Source organism: Dendrobates tinctorius, unplaced genomic scaffold (assembly GCF_039654945.1).
Source record: "Dendrobates tinctorius isolate UK_male_01 unplaced genomic scaffold, ASM3965494v1 ptg000097l, whole genome shotgun sequence".
Lineage (NCBI taxonomy): Eukaryota > Metazoa > Chordata > Amphibia > Anura > Dendrobatidae > Dendrobates > Dendrobates tinctorius.
Window position 1 is genome coordinate 12,193,272 of NW_027361765.1, and position 19,632 is coordinate 12,212,903.

General features: G+C 42.6%; 1 protein-coding gene across 1 annotated transcript in view; it reads left to right on the plus strand.

The window, feature by feature from the left end:
• LOC141098915 (cysteine repeat modular protein 2-like) overlaps positions 1-19,632 on the plus strand; it is a 408,915-nt gene that overhangs the window by 334,955 nt on the left and 54,328 nt on the right. The window contains exon 11 of the mRNA XM_073586906.1: positions 8,810-9,055. Coding sequence (XP_073443007.1) covers positions 8,810-9,055 — 246 coding nt within the window. The remainder of the gene's footprint in view (positions 1-8,809; positions 9,056-19,632) is intronic.

A 19,632-nucleotide genomic window follows, 5' to 3' on the forward strand; every position in this document is an offset into this window, starting at 1 on the left:
GAGGGAAGTAATAACAGGTTCTACAGTAGCATATAAATGCCACCTTCTCAGAAGAGGCACCTGGCCACAGCGAAAATCAAGTTGTTAGCAAGTGAATGGAGCTCTGGAAAAACAAATTCATTTAGTGTACAGCTAGATCTTCCAGCTGATATAGATTTAACTTTTCTTTCCTAGAAGCTATTCAGAGGTTATATATGTGCAATTAAACAGTGAATGCATAATATAGAAATTATGCTTACATTGAAGATAATACGATTAAAGCTTATAACATAGGGTGCAATACTCTTTATACTAGGAATTTAACCACATTTTGCAAGGGTTAAGAGGTTTTAATTTAAAATGGAAACACCACAGAAAACCACACATAATGACTGCTGTGAAATATTAAAGCATAACTATACTTTCAAGTAACATTTCAGAAGAAGCTGCGTGTGTGTTTTAGGAGGTATAAGTGTGGTGACAGTTTTCACATGTACCGGAGACCCTTACACTTATAGACCCATTCAAATGAATGGGTCTGTGCCCAATGTGTTTACATGGACCGTGTATCAATGCTGGCAAGTCCGTTTTTATAAGCAACACGGGCCGCACATGCACACTGATGACATCTGTGTGACTCATACCGACTCCTGGGAAAAAGCGGTACAGTTCGTGCTGTTCCCAGGTGCCGGGTGCTTACTAAAGCTCGAATCATTGTCACCTGGACTCCCTGTGCTCAGTGCAATCAGGTGACAATGACGGAGTTGTATTCAACACCCACTGTGTACATCATGTGTATTAAAAGCTAAACAGACAGCTTGGGCTGATATTAATAGCCTGGGTAAGGGTCAGTGACATTGGCCCCCCTCCCAGGCTAACAACGTTAGCCCTCAGCCACCCCAGAAATGGTGCATCCGTAAGATGCACCAATCACACATATGTGGCGCCCCTGAGGCTCAGTCGCCACAGAGGTACTGCACCTTCTCCTAAGGTGTAGTGCCCCACCATCCTGGTAAGTTGGGAACTCCTTTCCGCACTCCAACACCTGCATCCCACACATAGGATAGTTCAGCACTGATCACATTGCGGCTCATGCTTAGAGGGTAGCGGAGCACCTCTGGTGATTCCATGCTTCGTAACACGAGATGTGCTGGGAGGTGGGTGGAGTTTAGATTCATATAAAAGATGGGGAAGGTTTAGAATTACAGATCAGTCTGATGGGAAGTCAGTCCCTTAGGGGGCCGTCTGACAGAAGGTTGGCGGAGAAGAGAAGCCACTCAGTGAGGAGTGGGGATCCCTGGAAGAAGGGATGGAGGAAGGAGTGCTGCAGCTGCCTCAGTGACCTGAGCCAGCTGGCACGAGAAAGTAAGAAAGGTGGAGAGACGTAGACCTGTAACCTAAGCATCCATATGAAGGAGAGACAAGTACGGAACGAAGGAGTAGAGAACAGAGAGGAGGAGTGGGTTGGATAGGAACCCTGCCTATAGGTTCTCAGCGCAAGGCTGGGGCCCGGTCCCCGAGGTTGTATGGACACTTATTGTTCTGCAGCAGACACCGGTGGAGTAGTTGTCTGTAAATGCACTACTCGCATCCAAGACTTGGGACACAACAGCAAACTGATAGAGAGCCGGGATCCAGGAGAATCCCTGAGCAGGCTACAGCTGTCTGTCATACAAGTAGAGTTCTAGGAACATCTAGAAAGGAGGTATTCCAGGGTAACTAAGTACTGGAGTGCTTCACACCACAAGGCGCATTGGAGGAGTCGTTCAGGAAAGGCACATGTTGGCAGAGTGTTGGAGAGGAGAGCCCTGACTTGCCCGGGAGGTTGATTAAGTTTCTACCCCGGAGGACACGGCACGGAGTCAGGCACCAGTGTATACTACGAACTGTGAGTAAAGCTTTGAAACTGCAGCTCTGGTGTCCTCCATTGATTTGTGCGCTAACACTTTCAGCACCGCTACATCTGGGTACCAGCATCCACACCATCCTGCACTTCTCCAGACCCATTGCACCTACACTGCCCTGGGACTACAGCTCCACCTGTGGGGAGCTACACCATCTTTCCTCCATCACACCATCAGTCCCAGTGGATCTGCAAGCAGCGTTGGCTTAACATCTTACTTGCCAAACACCACGGGTGGCGTCACGAATTTTCCAAATAAACTACATTACAAACATCATCCGCCATCGACATTGGGCACCCAGGGCCACGGACCGGGTCACCGCTGCTGTGACACATCTCCCCCTGATGCCGGCCCAGTACCGAGTACCCCACGGCCCTGGGACGGGGGTGACCCACATCCATTAGGTCTCATGATATTATGTAATTAAAAACTGACCAAATGAATCTTTCTAAGTAGAAGCAGGAGGTCAATTTTCTTTGCACAAGTTAGGAGTCACAGTAAAAGACAGGCAGCAGCTGAAGAGGGGAATGAGTCATGAAGAGACAAGAGATTTCCTGTTTCCACAATAGTAAAGAAAATTAAATAATTAACTGGATAAAATGGCAATATGAGCAATTGTAAGCACCCACTTACAGAGACTAGCTGAAGAGCCCGGCGCTGCCCGGGCATAGTAACTAACTGTGGTTAGTTATAACAAATTATAATTATCATCCATCCCATAGTCCCGTGCCCATAATACCCATCATACATATCCACGATCCCATAGGCCTGTGCCCATATACCCATCATACATATCCACGATCCCATAGGCCCGTGCCCATATACCCATCATACATATCTTCCATCCCATAGTTGAGTGCCCATATACCCATCACACATCCTCCATCCCATAGTCCCATGCCCATATACCCATCATACATATTTGCCATCCCATAGTCGAGTGCCCATATACCCATCACACATCCTTCATCTCATAGTCCAATGCCCATATACCCATCATACATATCCTCCATCCCATAGTCCCGTGCCGATATACCCATCACATATCCTCCATCCCATAGTCCCGTGCCCATATACATATCCGCCATCCCATAGTCCTGTGCCCATATACCCATCAAACATATCCTCCATCCCATAGTCAAGTGCCCATATACCCATCACACATCTTCCATACCATAGTCCCGTGCCCATATACATATCCGTCATCCCATAGTCCCATGCCCATATACCCGTCATACATATCCTCCATCCCATAGTCCAGTGTCCATATACCCATCACACATCCTCCATCCCATAGTCAACCATTATGACAAAATGAGCGGCTGCAGGGCTTGCAACCTATGACGACATCAGCGTCGCCATGGCAACCACTGTGACATCATAATGAGGGGCGGGGCTTGATACGCACACACTGCTTCCCCAGTATGCAAATAGGGGCATTATGACATCATAATGAGGGGCGGGGCTTGACGCGCACGCACTTTTTCCCCAGTATGTAGATAGGGGCAAAATTGTTTGGTGAATTGGAACGCGCGGGGTTAAAATTTCACCTCACAACATAGCTTAGGATGCTCTTGGGGTCCAGACGTGTGACTGTGCCAAATTTTGTGGCTGTAGCTGCGACGGTGCGGATGCCTATCACGGACATATACACATACACTCACACACATACATACACACATGCAAACACGCTTTGAGCTTTATATATTAGATTAGAAACTTTGATAAGCGTGCTTCTTTAAACTTTGCAGTTCAGAATCACTCATTCCTAAATCTAGCACCAATGTACAACAGTAAGTTGGCCACTGTATTGGACTGTTTTACTTTGATATGCTATTCAAACAGCATTATTATTCAGGCACTGTAAAGTAGTGCTCTTTTGATAATATATTAGAACTTTTCAATCCTTCTTCAGATTATGCCTGGAAGCGCTGGTTGATGGAAATAGTCTGCAGGTGCACTCAGCTCTACTCTTTAAGTCTCTGCTCACATTCAAGGGTTGCCTTGTCCTGCTGTGGACTTTATTGAGAAATACCTGTTTGACCTGCAAAACTGTATGACTATAACAATCAGCCACTTGGTCTTGCTGATGAAACAGCTTTTTCACTGCAAAATTGAGTAATTATGCAGGGGAGCAATTAAAACACTGCAGCTGCTACTATGGTTTTCGCCCTCCGTATGGTCACTGCATGTGAACACTGCTTAATACAAAAGATGCCCTCTTTTGTAGATTTATTGTATGTAGTGTTATTCTAACCATAAACCAACTCTGCCTATGTGAGTACTGTGCTTTTAAGCCTCTGTGTGTACTCTGCATCTTCACCACTGGGCGTACTGTGCCAAAAAGCCTCTGTGTGTACCTTGCCATCCCGCCTGTGGGAGTACAGGGCCAAAAACCTCTGAGTGTACTCTACACCCCCACCTGTGGGAGTACTGTTTTGATGTGTTAGTCATGGCGAGGTGCTGCTGTTCCGGCACACCATGGTACCCCGCAAAGAAAAGATAACATTCTGTCTGTCGTGTGGTTTGTGTAAAATGCATATCACTCAGTTTTGGATTGGAGATCACCTCAGGTTGCACGGTCCCATTTCCACACATTGACTGACAGACTCCGAGTCCATTTTAAACATATCAACTTTACTCAACAAATTCAGTACAGTCACAGATACAACACAGTAATTCTCACTGATCACAATTCCTTCCAGCTGTGCTGTCCCTTGCTCTCCTGGCAATCTTTGTCCGTGAAATGTATCATCCGGTACTGCAGCTTCTCCCAACTATACCTACTCCTACCCCTCCCAAATCTGAAATTCCCTATAGCCTTAACTATTTCTGTACTGAACTTACCTAACTTCCTAAACTACAGTGCCCTCCACTGTACTAAACCTGATTCTAACCATTCTTACTACTCTACCTAAATCTAACACTTGTGTTATAGTTTCTTTACTCTGTCCCTAGTATTATAAAAGTACTCAACTATACATTACACATATGTCATCACATAATAAACCATGTTATGCTAAAATGCACTCATTTTGCTTGGAAGGTATGTGTCATGATCCAGGACGGGGTTTCGCTTTGGCCCATCCTGGTCTGATTGGGGGTTAATTGTTCCGCCTCTCCCTGGCAGAGGGCAGCTATTTAATGCTCACTGGACCTAGGTCCGGTGTCAGTTATACTGCTGCCCTCGGCTGAGTTAGTTGACCTTGTGCGTACGTGTGCCTTGTGCCTGATATCTTGCTTGCTTGTTTTGATCCGGTTCTGTCCCTGTTACGAGTTCTGCCTGTCCCTCTTGTACTGCGCTACCTCTCGTGTATGACTCTCTGCTTGTGACCCGACTTCTCTCTGCTCGTCCCCTTGATACCGCATCGCCCTCTTGTGTATGACCTTTGGCGTTGTCTGACCTCCCGTCTGTTTAACCCTCCTGTACCTCGCTGTCCGTACTGTGAAGGACCTCTGTTTTGCCCAACTCTGAGTTTTCTGTCTTCTCTGAAAGCAGGACGTTAAGCCCCACCCCCTTGCAGTCACATGACCGTAGGTCCCGTGCCGGCTTGCTAAACTTCATCACTAAGGTCCTGTGCACCTATACTTTCTGGCTATCCTGGTCCCCAGGGGTCCCTACAGTGCGGGTGAGTCCCTGGTCAGCGGAGGCTGTACGCCAGCGCTGTCAGGATCCTGATAATATGCAGGGCATGACTTGACCCCAACACACCCTTAGACTGTACCTTTAAACCTCTATGTGTACTCAGCAACCCCACCTGTGGAAATACTGTGCTTTTAAGCCTCTGTGTGTATTCTACAACCCTGCCTGTGGGAGTACTTTGCTTTTAAACCTTTGTGTGTACTCTGCACTCCTGCCTGTGGAAATACTTGGCCTTTAAGCCTCTGTATGTACTCTGCTACCCTGCCTGTGGGAGTACTGTTTCAAAAATCCTGTACTCTGCAGTCGTGTCAGTATGAGTAGTGTGCCCAAAAATATTTTCAACTCTGCAGCCATCTTTTGTGAGTAGTGTGTATAAAAATATTCTAGCATGCAGCCACCTTTCCCATTTGTGGGCCAAAAAGCCTCTGTTTGTACTGCACCAAAAAGTCTCTGTGCGTACCATGCCAAAAAGCCTCTATTTGTACTTTACCAAAAATCATCTGGGACTAGTGTGCATAAAAGCCTCTGCTTGTTCTGTACCAAAATGATATGGGAGTATTGTGCCAGAAAGACTTTGTTTGTACTGCACTATAAAAGCCCATGGAAGTTCTGTGCCAAAAAGCCTGTTTCTACTGTACCAAAAAGCACATGGGAGTTCTGTGCCAAAAAGCCTCTCTTTGTACTATACCGAAAGGCCTCTGTTTGTACTGTACTCAAAAGCTTTTGGGAGTACTGTGCTCAAAAGCCTCTGTGTGTACTGTAACAAAAAACCTCTGGGAGTACTGTGCCAAAATCTTTTGTGTACACTGCAGCCGTGTGTGTACCTTAAAAATAATTATACTCTGCCGCTGTGTCTGTACGAGTTGTGGTCCTAAAAAAGAGTTATACTCTGCATGCGAGTCTGTAGGAGTACTGGGCATGTAAACTTTTTTTAAATCTGCAACTGTTTCTGTGGGAATATTGTGCCAAAAAACAGTGATGTAACATAGTAACATAGTTTTGAAGGCTGAAGGAAGACATTATGTCCATCTAGTTCAGCCTATTTTTAGTGCAGCTGTTCTGCATTGTTGATCCTGGGGAAGGCAAAAAACCCACAGAGTAGAAGCCAATTTTCTCCATAGGGAAAAAAATTCCTTTCCCTAAGCTGGGTCAACCATCTACCTATAATATTCTGTTATTCGTAACCTTCTATACTGTTACTCACAAGAAAAGCATCCATTCCTTTCTTAAATTCATTCAGTGAGTTGGCCATCACCACTTCCTCAGGAAGAGAATTCCAGAGCCTCACTGCTCTTACCTCTTCTATGCTGGTGCAGAAATTGTCTTTCCTCCAAACGAAGAGAATGCCCCCTTGTTCTTGTCAAATTCCTTGGTACAAACAGTTCATTGGAGAGATCTCTGTATTGCCCTCTGATATATTTGTACATATATATTAAGTCTCCCCTAAGTCTTCTCTTTTCTAGAGTAAATAGACCTAATTTTGATAACCTTTCTGGGTAGTGTAGTGAACCAACTCCATTTATCATTTTAGTAGCCCGCCTTTGAACCCTTTCAAGTTCAGTAATGTCTTTCTTGAGCACCGGCGTCCAAAATTGCACACAATACTCCAAGTGTGGTCTGACGAGTGATTTGTACAGAGGGAGAATTATGTTTTCATCTCGTGTCCCCAGACCTCTTCTAATGCATCCCATGACCCTATTTGCTTTGGTGGCAGCTGCCTGACACTGGGCACTCCAATTTAGCTTCTTATTGACTAAGATGCCTAAGTCTTTTTCCATGTCTGATTTCCCCAGCAGTTTCCCATTTAGCAAGTAATTATAGCATCTGTTTCTCCTCCCCATGTGCATAACCTTAAACTTATCTGTGTTAAACCTCATTTGCCATTTTTCAGCCCAATTCTCCAATTTACTCAAATCTGTCTGTAGTTGCAAACTGTCCTCCTTTGTGTTAACTACCTTACATAGTTTTGTATCATCTGCAAATACTGATATTTTACTGTGTAAGCCATCCACTAGATCATTAATAAATATATTAAATAGTAGGGGGCCCAATACAGAACTCTGTGGTACCCCACTAGTAACCCTGGCCCAATCTGAGTATGCACCATTAATAACCACTCTTTGTTTTCTATCACTAAGCCAGCTACCTACCCATCCACCCGCAGCTGCTAACATATTAAATGTTGCTGTCAATCTCCAACAGAGGCATTTAACATGACAGCGCCAGAAGCGAGTCACTGATAACGCCCATCGGCACCCGTGTCACATGACTGCGGGTCGCCGATGGGTTGGCATGATAACCCGGGGTCTACAGAAGACCCCTGTGGTTGCCATTGTCGGAATGCTATGAGTGCTGCCCTTCTGCACAGCCGTGCGGTGTGTAGCACATTCGATCGGATGATTGCAGCTTCTAGTTTCCTATGAAGGCTATTGAAGCATGTGAAAAGTAAAAAAAAAGCTTTTAACAAATAAAAAAATGAAAAAAATATAAATGTTCAAATCAGCCGCCTTTCACCCCATTCAAATTAAAACAATGAAAACAAATTTTAAAAAAATCTGATTTTGCCATATTAAGAAATGCCTGATCTATCAATATATAAAAATTATCGGATCGGTAAACGGCGCAACAAGAAAAAAAATCAAAATATCAGAATTAAGGTTTTACATTGTATCTATCACAAAATGGTATAAATAAAAACATCAGCTTGGCACGCAAAAAATAAGCCCTCACCTGGCCCCAGATGGTGAAAAATAGAGATGCTATAGCCGGGGTCACACTTGCGAGTGTGATGCGAGAAACTCACACGAGTCTCTCGCATCAATACCCGGCACTGCCGCCGGCACTCAGACCGGAGTGTGCGGCTGCATGTATTTCTATGCAGCTGCACACTCTTGACCCGAGTGCTGACGACAGTGCCGGGTATTGATGCGAGAGACTCGCGCCGCACTCGCAAGTGTGACCCCGGACTATGGGTCTCAGAAAATGGTGACTTTTTAAAAAAAAAACTTTAGGTTTTTTTCACTGCTTAAATAAAAAAGAACCTATACAAGTTTAGTATCTACGAACTCGTAATGACTCAGAATTATAATAGTTGGTCAGTTTAGCATTTAGTGAACATGGTAAAAAAAATATCGTGTCTACTAAAGCAAATAATTTCCAAAACACATTTCATTTTTATGTTTTCAAAATTCTAAATGTTTGAATTAATAAATGATGAGCAATTTTCCATTTTAAGAAAACTTATTTTATAATAAGGTTTATTATAATATGCTTATTTTTTTAGAGTGTCACAAAACATGTGCCAAATGTTCTGGACCACAGCCAACTGACTGCACAAAATGCCAAAGCCAACTAACTCTGGACCAGGAAAGTGAAATGTGTGGTGTACAAGGGGATGCAAAATGTCCTCCGAAAACTTTCCTTGAAGATGATTTATTCACATGTAGTTCTTGTGATCAGACGTGTGAATCATGTGATGGTCACTCGGCTGAAAACTGTGTAACCTGCTTGGTACCGTACTACCTTCATAGTAAGTTCTAGATATAATAATGGGATCTTAGATTTCTATGTCAGCAAACATTCCAAAATTTTGGCAATAAGTAAGTTTGAGTAAATGTGTAAATACTATCAGACAACAAGGGTTTTCAATTTCATAAAGTGATGGGTAGAATATAAGAATATTTAGAACTGAGAGTCCTCAGTGGTTGATACCTTTTAATGGCTAACTGAAAAGATGGTAACAAATTGCAAGCTTTCGAGACTACTCAGGTCTCTTCATCAGGCTGGACTAATACAACATCTGAAGAATCACATATTTATACACAAGACAGCACAGATATAACGCAGTAGATAAGACAAGTGATGTGAAGCAGAATTGTCATTATGGGAGAGGGTTAAACATAAATATTGGAGCAGTTCATAGATAAGGAGCCTGAAGGTTTTATTGCCCTCTGAAGGGACTAGTTCTGTGTTGTGATGACCCTAGAAGATCTGAAGAGCAAATTCCTTAACTGATGTAAAAAGACATAAATCCATGCGACACATTCATTCCTGCACTGAATGTGTCGAAAGTTTTCATAAATTTGTACTCCAAGATTCTTCTCTCTCTCTGAGACTTGAAGTTACCTTTTAATACAAGAAATATAATGTCCATCATGTTATGACCAGGGATACAAAAATGTTTTGCCACAGGTAGATCCATTCTTTTTTCTCTTATTGTGTGATGATGAGCATTCATCCTTGTTCTCAAGTTTTTGCCCTGTCTCCCCCACATACAGACCCCCAGTTGGACATTTAGTACAAATAATTAAGTAAACCACATTAGATGTGATGCAGCTGAAAGTACCTAGGATCTTGTAGTCCTGACGTGAGTTGGGGATCTTTATCTTGTCCGTGGTCATTATAAATGGACAGGTTTTACATTTTTTCTGGTTGCAAGGAAAGGTTCCTGCAGCTGTTGGAGAGGACAGAGAGCTTCTGACAATTATGCTTCTTAAATTTGGGGGCTGCCTAAAACACAGCAGTGGGTGGTCTGGAAATATGGATTGTAATTTGGCATCTTTGTGCAGTAAAGGTTGTCATTTTCGTGCAGCTCCCCTTAGCACCTCCAGATTTGGATTGTAGGTGACTACTAGAGGCACCCGGTTATTTTCTTCTTTAGCTTTGTAATGTAGCAGGTGATTCCTTGATATTCTGGTGGCTCTTGTAATTTGGTTTTTAATTGTTCTTCGATGGTAGCCCTGATTCAAAAAGGTTTTTCTGAGGTGACAAGGTGTTTGACTCTATTCATAGTGTTGTTACATATACAATTGTATCTGATGGCTTGGCTGTAGACAATAGAGTTTTTTATGTGTTTTGGATGGAAACTGTCCTATTTAAGGCATGTTGGACGGTTGATTGGCTTCTGATACAGGGATGTCTCTATTTCATTATTCTTTAGCTTAATGATGGTGTCTAAAAAGTTAATTTCAGTGCTGGAATAGTTGAGTGTTAAGTTGATGGTGGAATGAAATTGATTAAACTGTTCGTGGAACGTGTTTAGCTGTTGCTCAGACTCCGTCCAGATGATTAAAATATCATCAATGAAGCGGTAGTAGGCCAGAGGCCTGATGGGACATGAGGACAAAAAGTCTCTTTCAAGCTTGGCCATGAAAAGATTTGCATACTGTGGAGCCATTTTACTTCCCATAGCTGTGCCAGTCTCCTGTAAATAGATCTTATTGTCAAATTCAAAGTAATTGTGGGTGAGGATAAATTTTGTGAGTTTCACCACAGAATCAGCATCATTCCCTGTGTTTTCCTTGAAGAATTTGCAGGCATTTAATCCATCCTGGTGTGGGATATTAGAGTACAAAGATTCCACATTCATGGTGGCCAGGATGGTTCCTTCTGGTAGATGACCTATTGCTGCTAGTTTATTCAATAGGTCACTTGTGTCCTGAATGTAGCTGGGTGTATCCTTTACCAGGGGTTTAAGAACACCCTCTACCCATCCAGATACCTGCTCAATAAGGGTGCTCACACATGAAATAATCGGCCTCCCTGGATTTCCAGATTTGTGTATTTTGGGAAGCATGTAGAATGTCCCTATTCTTGGACTCTCTGGTATCAGGTCATTGCCTCTTATGGATCCATCAGGCAGACCAGATACCAACTTGTTTAATTCCTTGTAATAGTCCTGTGTAGGATCCGACTCCAATTTTCTGTAGTAGCGTGTGTCCATAAGTTGTCTGTTTGCTTCCTTCATATAGTCTGATGTGTTCATCATGACTATTGCACCTCCCTTGTCACCAGGTTTAACCCCTTTCTGCCATTAGACGTACTATCCCGTCCATGTGCCCTGGGACTTAATTCCCAAGGAAGGGATAGTACGTCTAATGCGATCAGCGGCGCCCACGTGGTGAGCGCCGCTGATCGTGGCCGGGTGTCAGCTGATTATCACAGCTGACACCAGGCACAATATGTCAGGGGTGGTCACGGACTGCCCCCGACACGTTAACCCCTTGTACACCGCGATCAAACACGATCGCGGTGTACCGGGAGTTAAAGGGAAGCATCGGCAGGGAGGGGGGTCCCTCCGTGCTTCCCTGAGCCCCCCACGGCAGCGCAATGTGCAGCGCTGCTGCCGGGGGCTCTTTCCCTACAGGCCCCCGGATCCAAGATGGCGACGGGGGCCTTCGGGGGCCTGTAGGGAGCTGACTTCCTCACTGCCTGCAAAGCGCAGGCATGAGGAAGTCTGCAGAACTGCCTGTTACAGATTGTTGATCTGTCACAGTGATCTGTGATGTGACAGATCAGCGATCTGTCACAGGACAGTGATGTCCCTCCTGGGACTATGTAATAAAGTAAAAAAAAAAAAGTGTAAAAATAATTTTAAAAAAATCGTTAAATAAATTAGTAAAAAAAAAAAAAATATTCCCCAATAAATTAATTTTTTGAAAATAAAAAAAAAACAATAAAAGTACACATTTATTATCGCCGCGTCCGTAGCGACCCGCCCTATAAAACTGTCCCATTAGTTAACCCCTTTAGCGAACCCCTTAAAAAATAAAAATAAAAAACGAAGCAAAAAATAATGATTTATTATCATACCAAAAGTGCAATAACACGCGATCAAAAAGACGATATAAATATTCATGGTACCGCTGAAAACCTCATCTTGTCCCACAAAAAACGAGCTGCCATACAGCATCATCCGCAAAAAAATAAAAAAGTTATAGCTCGCAGAATAAAGCGATGCAAAAATAATTATGTTTTATATAAAATAGTTTTCATTGCAAAAAACCGACAAAACATAAAAAAAGACCTAAATGAGGTATCGCTGTAACCGTACCGACTCGAAGAATAAAACCGCTTTATTAATTTTACTGCACGCGGAACGGTGTAAACGCACCCCACCAAAAGAAATTCATGAAACGCTGGTTTTTGTTCATTCTGCGTCCCAAAAATCGGAATAAAAAGCGATCAAAAAATGTCACGTGCCCAAAAATGGTACCAATAAAAACGTCAACTCGTCCCGCAAAGAATAAGACCTCACATGACTCGGTGGGTCAAAATACGGAAAATTATTGCTCTCAATATGTGGTGATGCAAAAACTATTTTTACAATAAAAAGCGTCTTTTAGCGTGCGACAGCCGCCAAACATAAAAACCGCCATAAATAGTAAATCAAACCCCCCGTTATCACCCCCTTAGTTAGGGAAAAATAATTAACTTAAAAAAAGTATTTATTTCCATTTTCCCATTAGGGTTAGGGTTAGGGCTAGGGTTAGGGCTCAGATTAGGGTTAGGGGTGTGTTGGGGTTAGGGTTGGAGTTATAATTGGGGGGTTTCCACTGTTTGGGCACATCAGGTGCTCTCCAAATGCAACATGGTGTCTGATCTCAATTCCAGCCAATTCTGCGTTGAAAAAGTCAAATGGTGCTCCTTCCCTTCCAAGCTCTGCCATGCGCCCAAACAGTGTTTTACCCCCACATATAGGGTATCAGCATACTCAGGACAAATTGCAAAACAACTTTTGGGGTCCAATTTCTTTTGTTACCCTTAGGAAAATAAAAAATTGGGGGCAAAAATATCATTTTTGTTGAAAAAAATGATTTTTTTATTTTCACGCCCCGGCGTTATAAACTTCTGTGAAGCACTTGGGGGTTCAAATTGCTCACCACACATCTAGATAAGTTCTGTGGGGGGTCTAGTTTCCAAAATGGGGTCACTTGTGGGGAGTTTCAATAGTTTAGGTACATCAGGGGCTCTCCAAAAGCAACATGACACCCGCAGATCATTCCACCAAAGTCTGCATTCCAAAACGTCACTACTTCCCTTCCGAGCCCCGACGTGTGTCCATACAGTAGTTTTCTCCCACATATGAGGTATCAGCGTACTCAGGACAAATTGGACAACAACTTTTGGGGTCCAGTTTCTCCTTGTACCCTTGGGAAAATGAAAAAATTGGTGACTAAAAGATCATGTTTGTGGAAAAAATACGATTTTTGTATTTTCATGCCCGGTTGTTATAAACTTCTGTGAAGCACTGGGGGGTTCAAAGTGCTCACCACACATCTAGATAAGTTCCTTGGGGGGTCTAGTTTCCAAAATGGTGTCATTTATGGGGGGTTTCTACTGTTTTGGTACATCAGGGGCTTTTCAAACGCGACATGGTGTCCGATCTCAATTCCAGCCAAAAACGTCAAATGGCGCTGCTTCCCTTCCGAGCTCTGCCATGCGCCCAAACATTCATTTACACCCACATATGGGGTATCAGTGTACTCAGGACAAATTGCACAATAACTTTTAGGGACCTATTACCCTTGGAAAAATAAAAATTGGGGGTGAAAAGATCATTTTTGCGGAAAAAATATGATTTTTTAATTGTACTGCTGTACGTTATAAACTTCTGTGAAGCCCTTGTGGGTTCAAAGTTCTCACCACATATCTAGATAAGTTCCTTGTGGGGTCTAGTTTCCAAAATGGGGTCACTTGGGGGGGTTTCCACTGTTTAGGTACATCAGGAGCTTTCCAAACGCGACATGGTGTCCGATCTCAATTCCAGCCAAAAACGTCAAATGGCGCTGCTTCCCTTCCGAGCTCTGCCATGCGCCCAAATATTCATTTACACCCACATATGGGGTATCAGTGTACTCAGGACAAATTGCACAATAACTTTTAGGGACCTATTACCCTTGGAAAAATAAAAATTGGGGGTGAAAAGATCATTTTTGTGGAAAAAATATGATTTTTTAATTGTACTGCTGTACATTATAAACTTCTGTGAAGCCCTTGTGGGTTCAAAGTTCTCACCACATATCTAGATAAGTTCCTTGTGGGGTCTAGTTTCCAAAATGGGGTCACTTGGGGGGTTTCCACTGTTTAGGTACATCAGGGGCTCTCCAAACACGACATGGCGTCCGATCTGAATTCCAGCCAATTTTGCATTGAAAAAGTCAAATGGCGCTCTTTCCTTGCTGAGGTCTGCCATGCGCCGAAACAGTGGTTCCCCCCCACATATCAGGTATCGGCGTACTCAGGACAAATTGCACAATAACTTTTGCAGTCCAATTTCTCCTGTTACCCTTGGTAAATTAAAAAAAATTGAACCTGAAGTATTTTTTTAGTGAAAAAAAGTTAAATGTTCATTTTTTTTTTAAATATTCAAAAAATTCCTGTGACGCACCTAAAGGGTTAATAAACTTCTTGAATGTGGTTTTGAGCACCTTAAGGGGTGCAGTTTTTAGAATGGTGTCACTTTTGGGTATTTTCTATCATATAGACCCCTCAAAGTGGCTTCAAATGTGTTGTGGTCCGTAAAAATAAAATGGTGTTGCAAAAATGAGAAATCGCTGGTCAACTTTTAACCCTTATAACTTCCTAACAAAAAAAAATTTTGGTTTCAAAATTGTGCTGATGTAAAGTAAACATGTGGGAAATGTTGCTTATTCAGTTTTTTGTGTGCTATATCTCTGTGATTTAAGGGCATAAAAATTCAAAGTTGGAAAATTGCAAAATTTTCAAAATTTTCGCCAAATTTCCATTTTTTTCACAAATAAACGCAAGTTATTTGAATGAAATTTTACCACTATCATGAAGTACAATATGTCACGAGAAAACATTGTCAGAATCACCGGGCTCCATGGAAGCGTTCCAGAGTTATTACCTTGTAAAGGGACAGTGGTCAGAATTGTAAAAATTGGCCTGGTCATTAACGTGCAAACCACCCTTGGGGCTTAAGGGGTTAATGATTTCTTTGTTGGTTTTCAGAGGCTGTATGGCCTTTCACTCCTGGGCACTGATGTTGGATGTTTGTCTCCTGTTGGTGTCTATTATGGTGGATTTTATCAAATGTCTGAATGAGTCTATGTATTTATCCAAATGAGGGTTGCATCCCGGTGGAGGTGTCCAGTCTGACCTCTTCTTGGTTGTTAGGATCCCTTTTCCTTCAGTCTGAGTGTTTTCTGAATCTCCTGTATCATTGAAATATTCTCTCAGGCGCAGTATCCTGAAATAATGTTCCATATCACTGCAGAGTTCAGTTTTATCTAGGGCCTTAGTGGGGCAAAATGAGAGTCCTCTAGAAAGCACGGCCAGTTCCACTTTGTTGGGTTTATAATCTGAGAGATTGATGACAGAGTTAGATGCTTTTGTGTCTGGAATGGAGTGGTTGTCCAAGTTGTCAGGTTTTGGCTTTGTATCTGTTTGTATAGAGTCCTGAATTGAGGCGCAATTTGTGTAGTTTCTTTTCCTTGTTATGAATCAGAAATGTTCGTCGTTTGTTGTAGTATTGTTGTAATTTTTGGCCTGTGCTTTCTGTAAGTCAAATTGCCCTTGGACTTTACTCTTTATGCTGTAGCAGACATGCAACAGGTGGTTCCTTAGTCTCTCGGAAGTCCTATGACAAAGGTTTTGTGCATAATGGGTATTGTAGGTATGAAGAATTGGGTTTGTAATCCAGAGTCCTTTGGGAATTAGATTCTCCTTTTTGCATTTAGATAAGAAAAAAATGTCGCTGTCCATTTATGCACGCTTCTTCAGAAGTGGTTTTAAGTCAGACTGGACACCTCCACCGGGACGCAACCATCATTTGGATAAATACATAGACTCATTCAGACATTTGATAAAATCCACCATCATAAACACCAAGATACCAACAGGAGACAAGCATACAACATCAGTGCCCAGGAGAGAAAGGCCACACAGTCTCTGAAAACCAACAAGGAAATCATCATTAAACCTGCTGACAAGGGAGGTGCAATAGTCATGATGAACACATCAGACTATATGAAGGAAGCAAACAGACAGCTTATGGACACACGCTACTACAGAAAATTGGAGTCAGATCCTACACAGGACTATTACAAGGAACTAAACAAGTTGGTATCTGGTCTGCCTGACGGATCCATAAGAGGCAATGACCTGATACCAGAGAGTCCAAGAATAGGGACATTCTACATGCTTCCCAAAATCCACAAATCTGGAAATCCAGGGAGGCCGATTATTTCATATGTGAGCACCCTTACTGAACAGATATCTGGATGGGTAGAGGGTGTTCTTAAACCCCTGGTAAAGGATACACCCAGCTACATTCAGGACACAAGTGACCTATTGAATAAACTAGCAGCAATAGGTCATCTACCAGAAGGAACCATCCTGGCCACCATGGATGTGGAATCTTTGTACTCTAATATCTCACACCAGGATGGATTAAATGCCTGCAAATTCTTCTTGGAAAACACAGGGAATGCTGCTGATTCTGTGGTGAAACTCACAGAATTTATCCTTACCCACAATTACTTTGAATTTGACAATAAGATCTATTTACAGGAGAATGGCACAGCTATGGGAAGTTAAATGGCTCCACAGTATGCAAATCTTTTCATGGCCAAGCTTGAAAGAGACTTTTTGTTCTCATGTCCCATCAGGCCTCTGGCCTACTACCGCTTCATTGATGATATTTTAATCATCTGGACGGAGTCAGAGCAACAGCTAAAAATGTTCCACGAACAGTTTAGTCAATTTCATTCCACCATCAACTTAACACTCAACTATTCCAGCACTGAAATTAGCTTTTTAGATACCATCATTAAGCTAAAGAACAATTAAATAGAGACATCCCTGTATCAGAAGCCAATCAACCGTCCAACATAATGGAACAGTTTCCATCCAAAACACATAAAAAACTCTATTGTCTACACAGCCAAGCCATCAGATAAAATCGTATATGTTCCAACCCCATGGATAGAGACAAACACCTTGGTCGCCTCAGAAAGACCTTTTTGAATCAGGATTACCATCCAAGAACAATTGAAAACTAAATTACAAGAGCCACCAGAATATCAAGGAATCACCTGCTACAGTACAAAGCTAAGGAAGAAAATAACCGGGTGCCTCTAGTAGTCACCTACAATCCAAATCTGGAGGTGCTAAGGGGAGCTGCACGGAAATGACAACCTTTACTGCACAAAGATGCCAAATTACAATCCATATTTCCAGACCACCCACTGCTGTGTTTTAGGCAGCCCCCAAATTTAAGAAGCATAATTGTCAGAAGCTCCCTGTCCTCTCCAACAGCTGCAGGAACCTTTCCTTGCAACCATAAAAAATGTAAAACCTGTCCATTTATAATGACCACGGACAAGATAAAGATCCTCAACTCACATCAGGACTACAAGATCCCAGGTACTTTCAGCTGCATCACATCTAATGTGGTTTACTTAATTATTTGTACTAAATCTCCAACTGGGGGTCTGTATGTGGGGGAGACAGGGCAAAAGCTTAGAACAAGGATGAATGCTCATCGTCACACAATAAGAGAAAAAAGAATGGATCTACCTGTGGCAAAACATTTTTGTATCCCTGGTCATAACATGATGGACATTAAATTACTTGTATTAAAAGGTAACTTCAAGTCTCAGAGAGAGAGAAGAATCTCGGAGTACAAATTTATGAACACTTTCGACACATTCAGTGCAGGAATGAATGTGTCGCATGGATTTATGTCTTTTACAATCAATTAAGGAATTTGCTCTTCAGACCTTCTGGGGTCATCACAACACATAACTAGACCTCATCAGAGGGCAATAAAACCTTCAGGCTCCTTGTCTATGAACTGCTCCAATATTTATGTTTAACCCTCTCCCATAATGACAACTCTGCTTCAGGTCACTTGTCTTATCTATTGCGTTATTTTTGTGCTGTCTTGTGTATAAATATGTGATTCTTCAGATGTTGTATTAGTCCAGCCTGATGAAGAGACCTGAGTAGTCTCGAAAGCTTGCAATTTGTTACTATCTTTTCAATTAGCCATTAAAAGGTATCAACCACTGAGGACTCTCAATCTAATATATAAAGCTCAATGTGTGTGTGTGTGTATGTATGTATGTGTGTATGTCCGAGATTGGCATCTGCATCGTCGTAGCTACAGCCACAAAATTTTGCACAGTCACACGTCTGGACCCCGACAGCGTCATAGGCTATGTTGTGAGGCAAAATTTTAACCCCGCGCGTTCCAATTCACCAAACAATTTTGCACCTATCTACATAATGGGGGAAAAGTGAAAGGAAAAGTGTTGGAGGCAAATTGATTGCTGCCAAATGTGAACAAGGGGGACTTAAAGAATGAGAGCAATGGCGCCAAAGAGTATATACTATACAGTTGCTAAGGTGCGGCCCTGACATGGGATACTCACCACACTCGGGATTATGAACGCACACTCAAAATGCGCCACACACTACCACGTGCTTCAACACATATCCCACCCTCAGCATACATTTCACCACACATACACCAACCTCACCACATAAAAGTCGAAACACAAAAGTCGCCACTCAAAACTTGCCACGCTGTCCCAGAGCTGTTTAAAAGATGAAAAATGAGCTGTGATTGGTTGCTATCAGCAACAGTTTTCTTTGTAGACAGTTGTGGTAGCTGAGGCCTATTATTCTTATCATTTCTATGGTGTTATCATCCTTCTGTAAAGCTGGAAATAACACAATTTATTACCGTGCCAACACAGACCACCCTCTGACACACTGCAGGGGGAGCCCAGTATCACACAGGATAGGATTAGATACACAGCTTAGCAGTCAGTATCACACAGGATAGGATTAGATACACAGCTCAGCAGTCAGTATCACACAGGAGAGGATTAGACACATGGCTCAGCGGGCAGTATCGCACAGGATAGGATTAGATACACAGCTCAGCAGTCAGTATCACACAGGATAGGATTAGATACACAGCTCAGCAGTCAGTATCACACAGGATAGGAATAGATACATGGCTCAGCAGACAGTAGCACACAGGATAGGATTAGATACGCAGCTCAGTACACAGTATCACACAGAATAGTATTAGATACACGGCTCAGCAGACAGTATCACACAGAATAGGATTAGATACACGGCTCAGCAGTCAGTATCACACAGGATAGGATTAGATACACGGCTCAGCAGTCAGTATCACACAGGATAGGATTAGATGCACAGTTTTTATGTGAAATATAATCATTATAATTTGTTATAACTAACCACAGTTGGTTACTATGCCTAGGCAACGCCGGGCTCTTCAGCTAGTTCTAAATATTCTTCTATCTACTGGATAACACGGTACAAAGA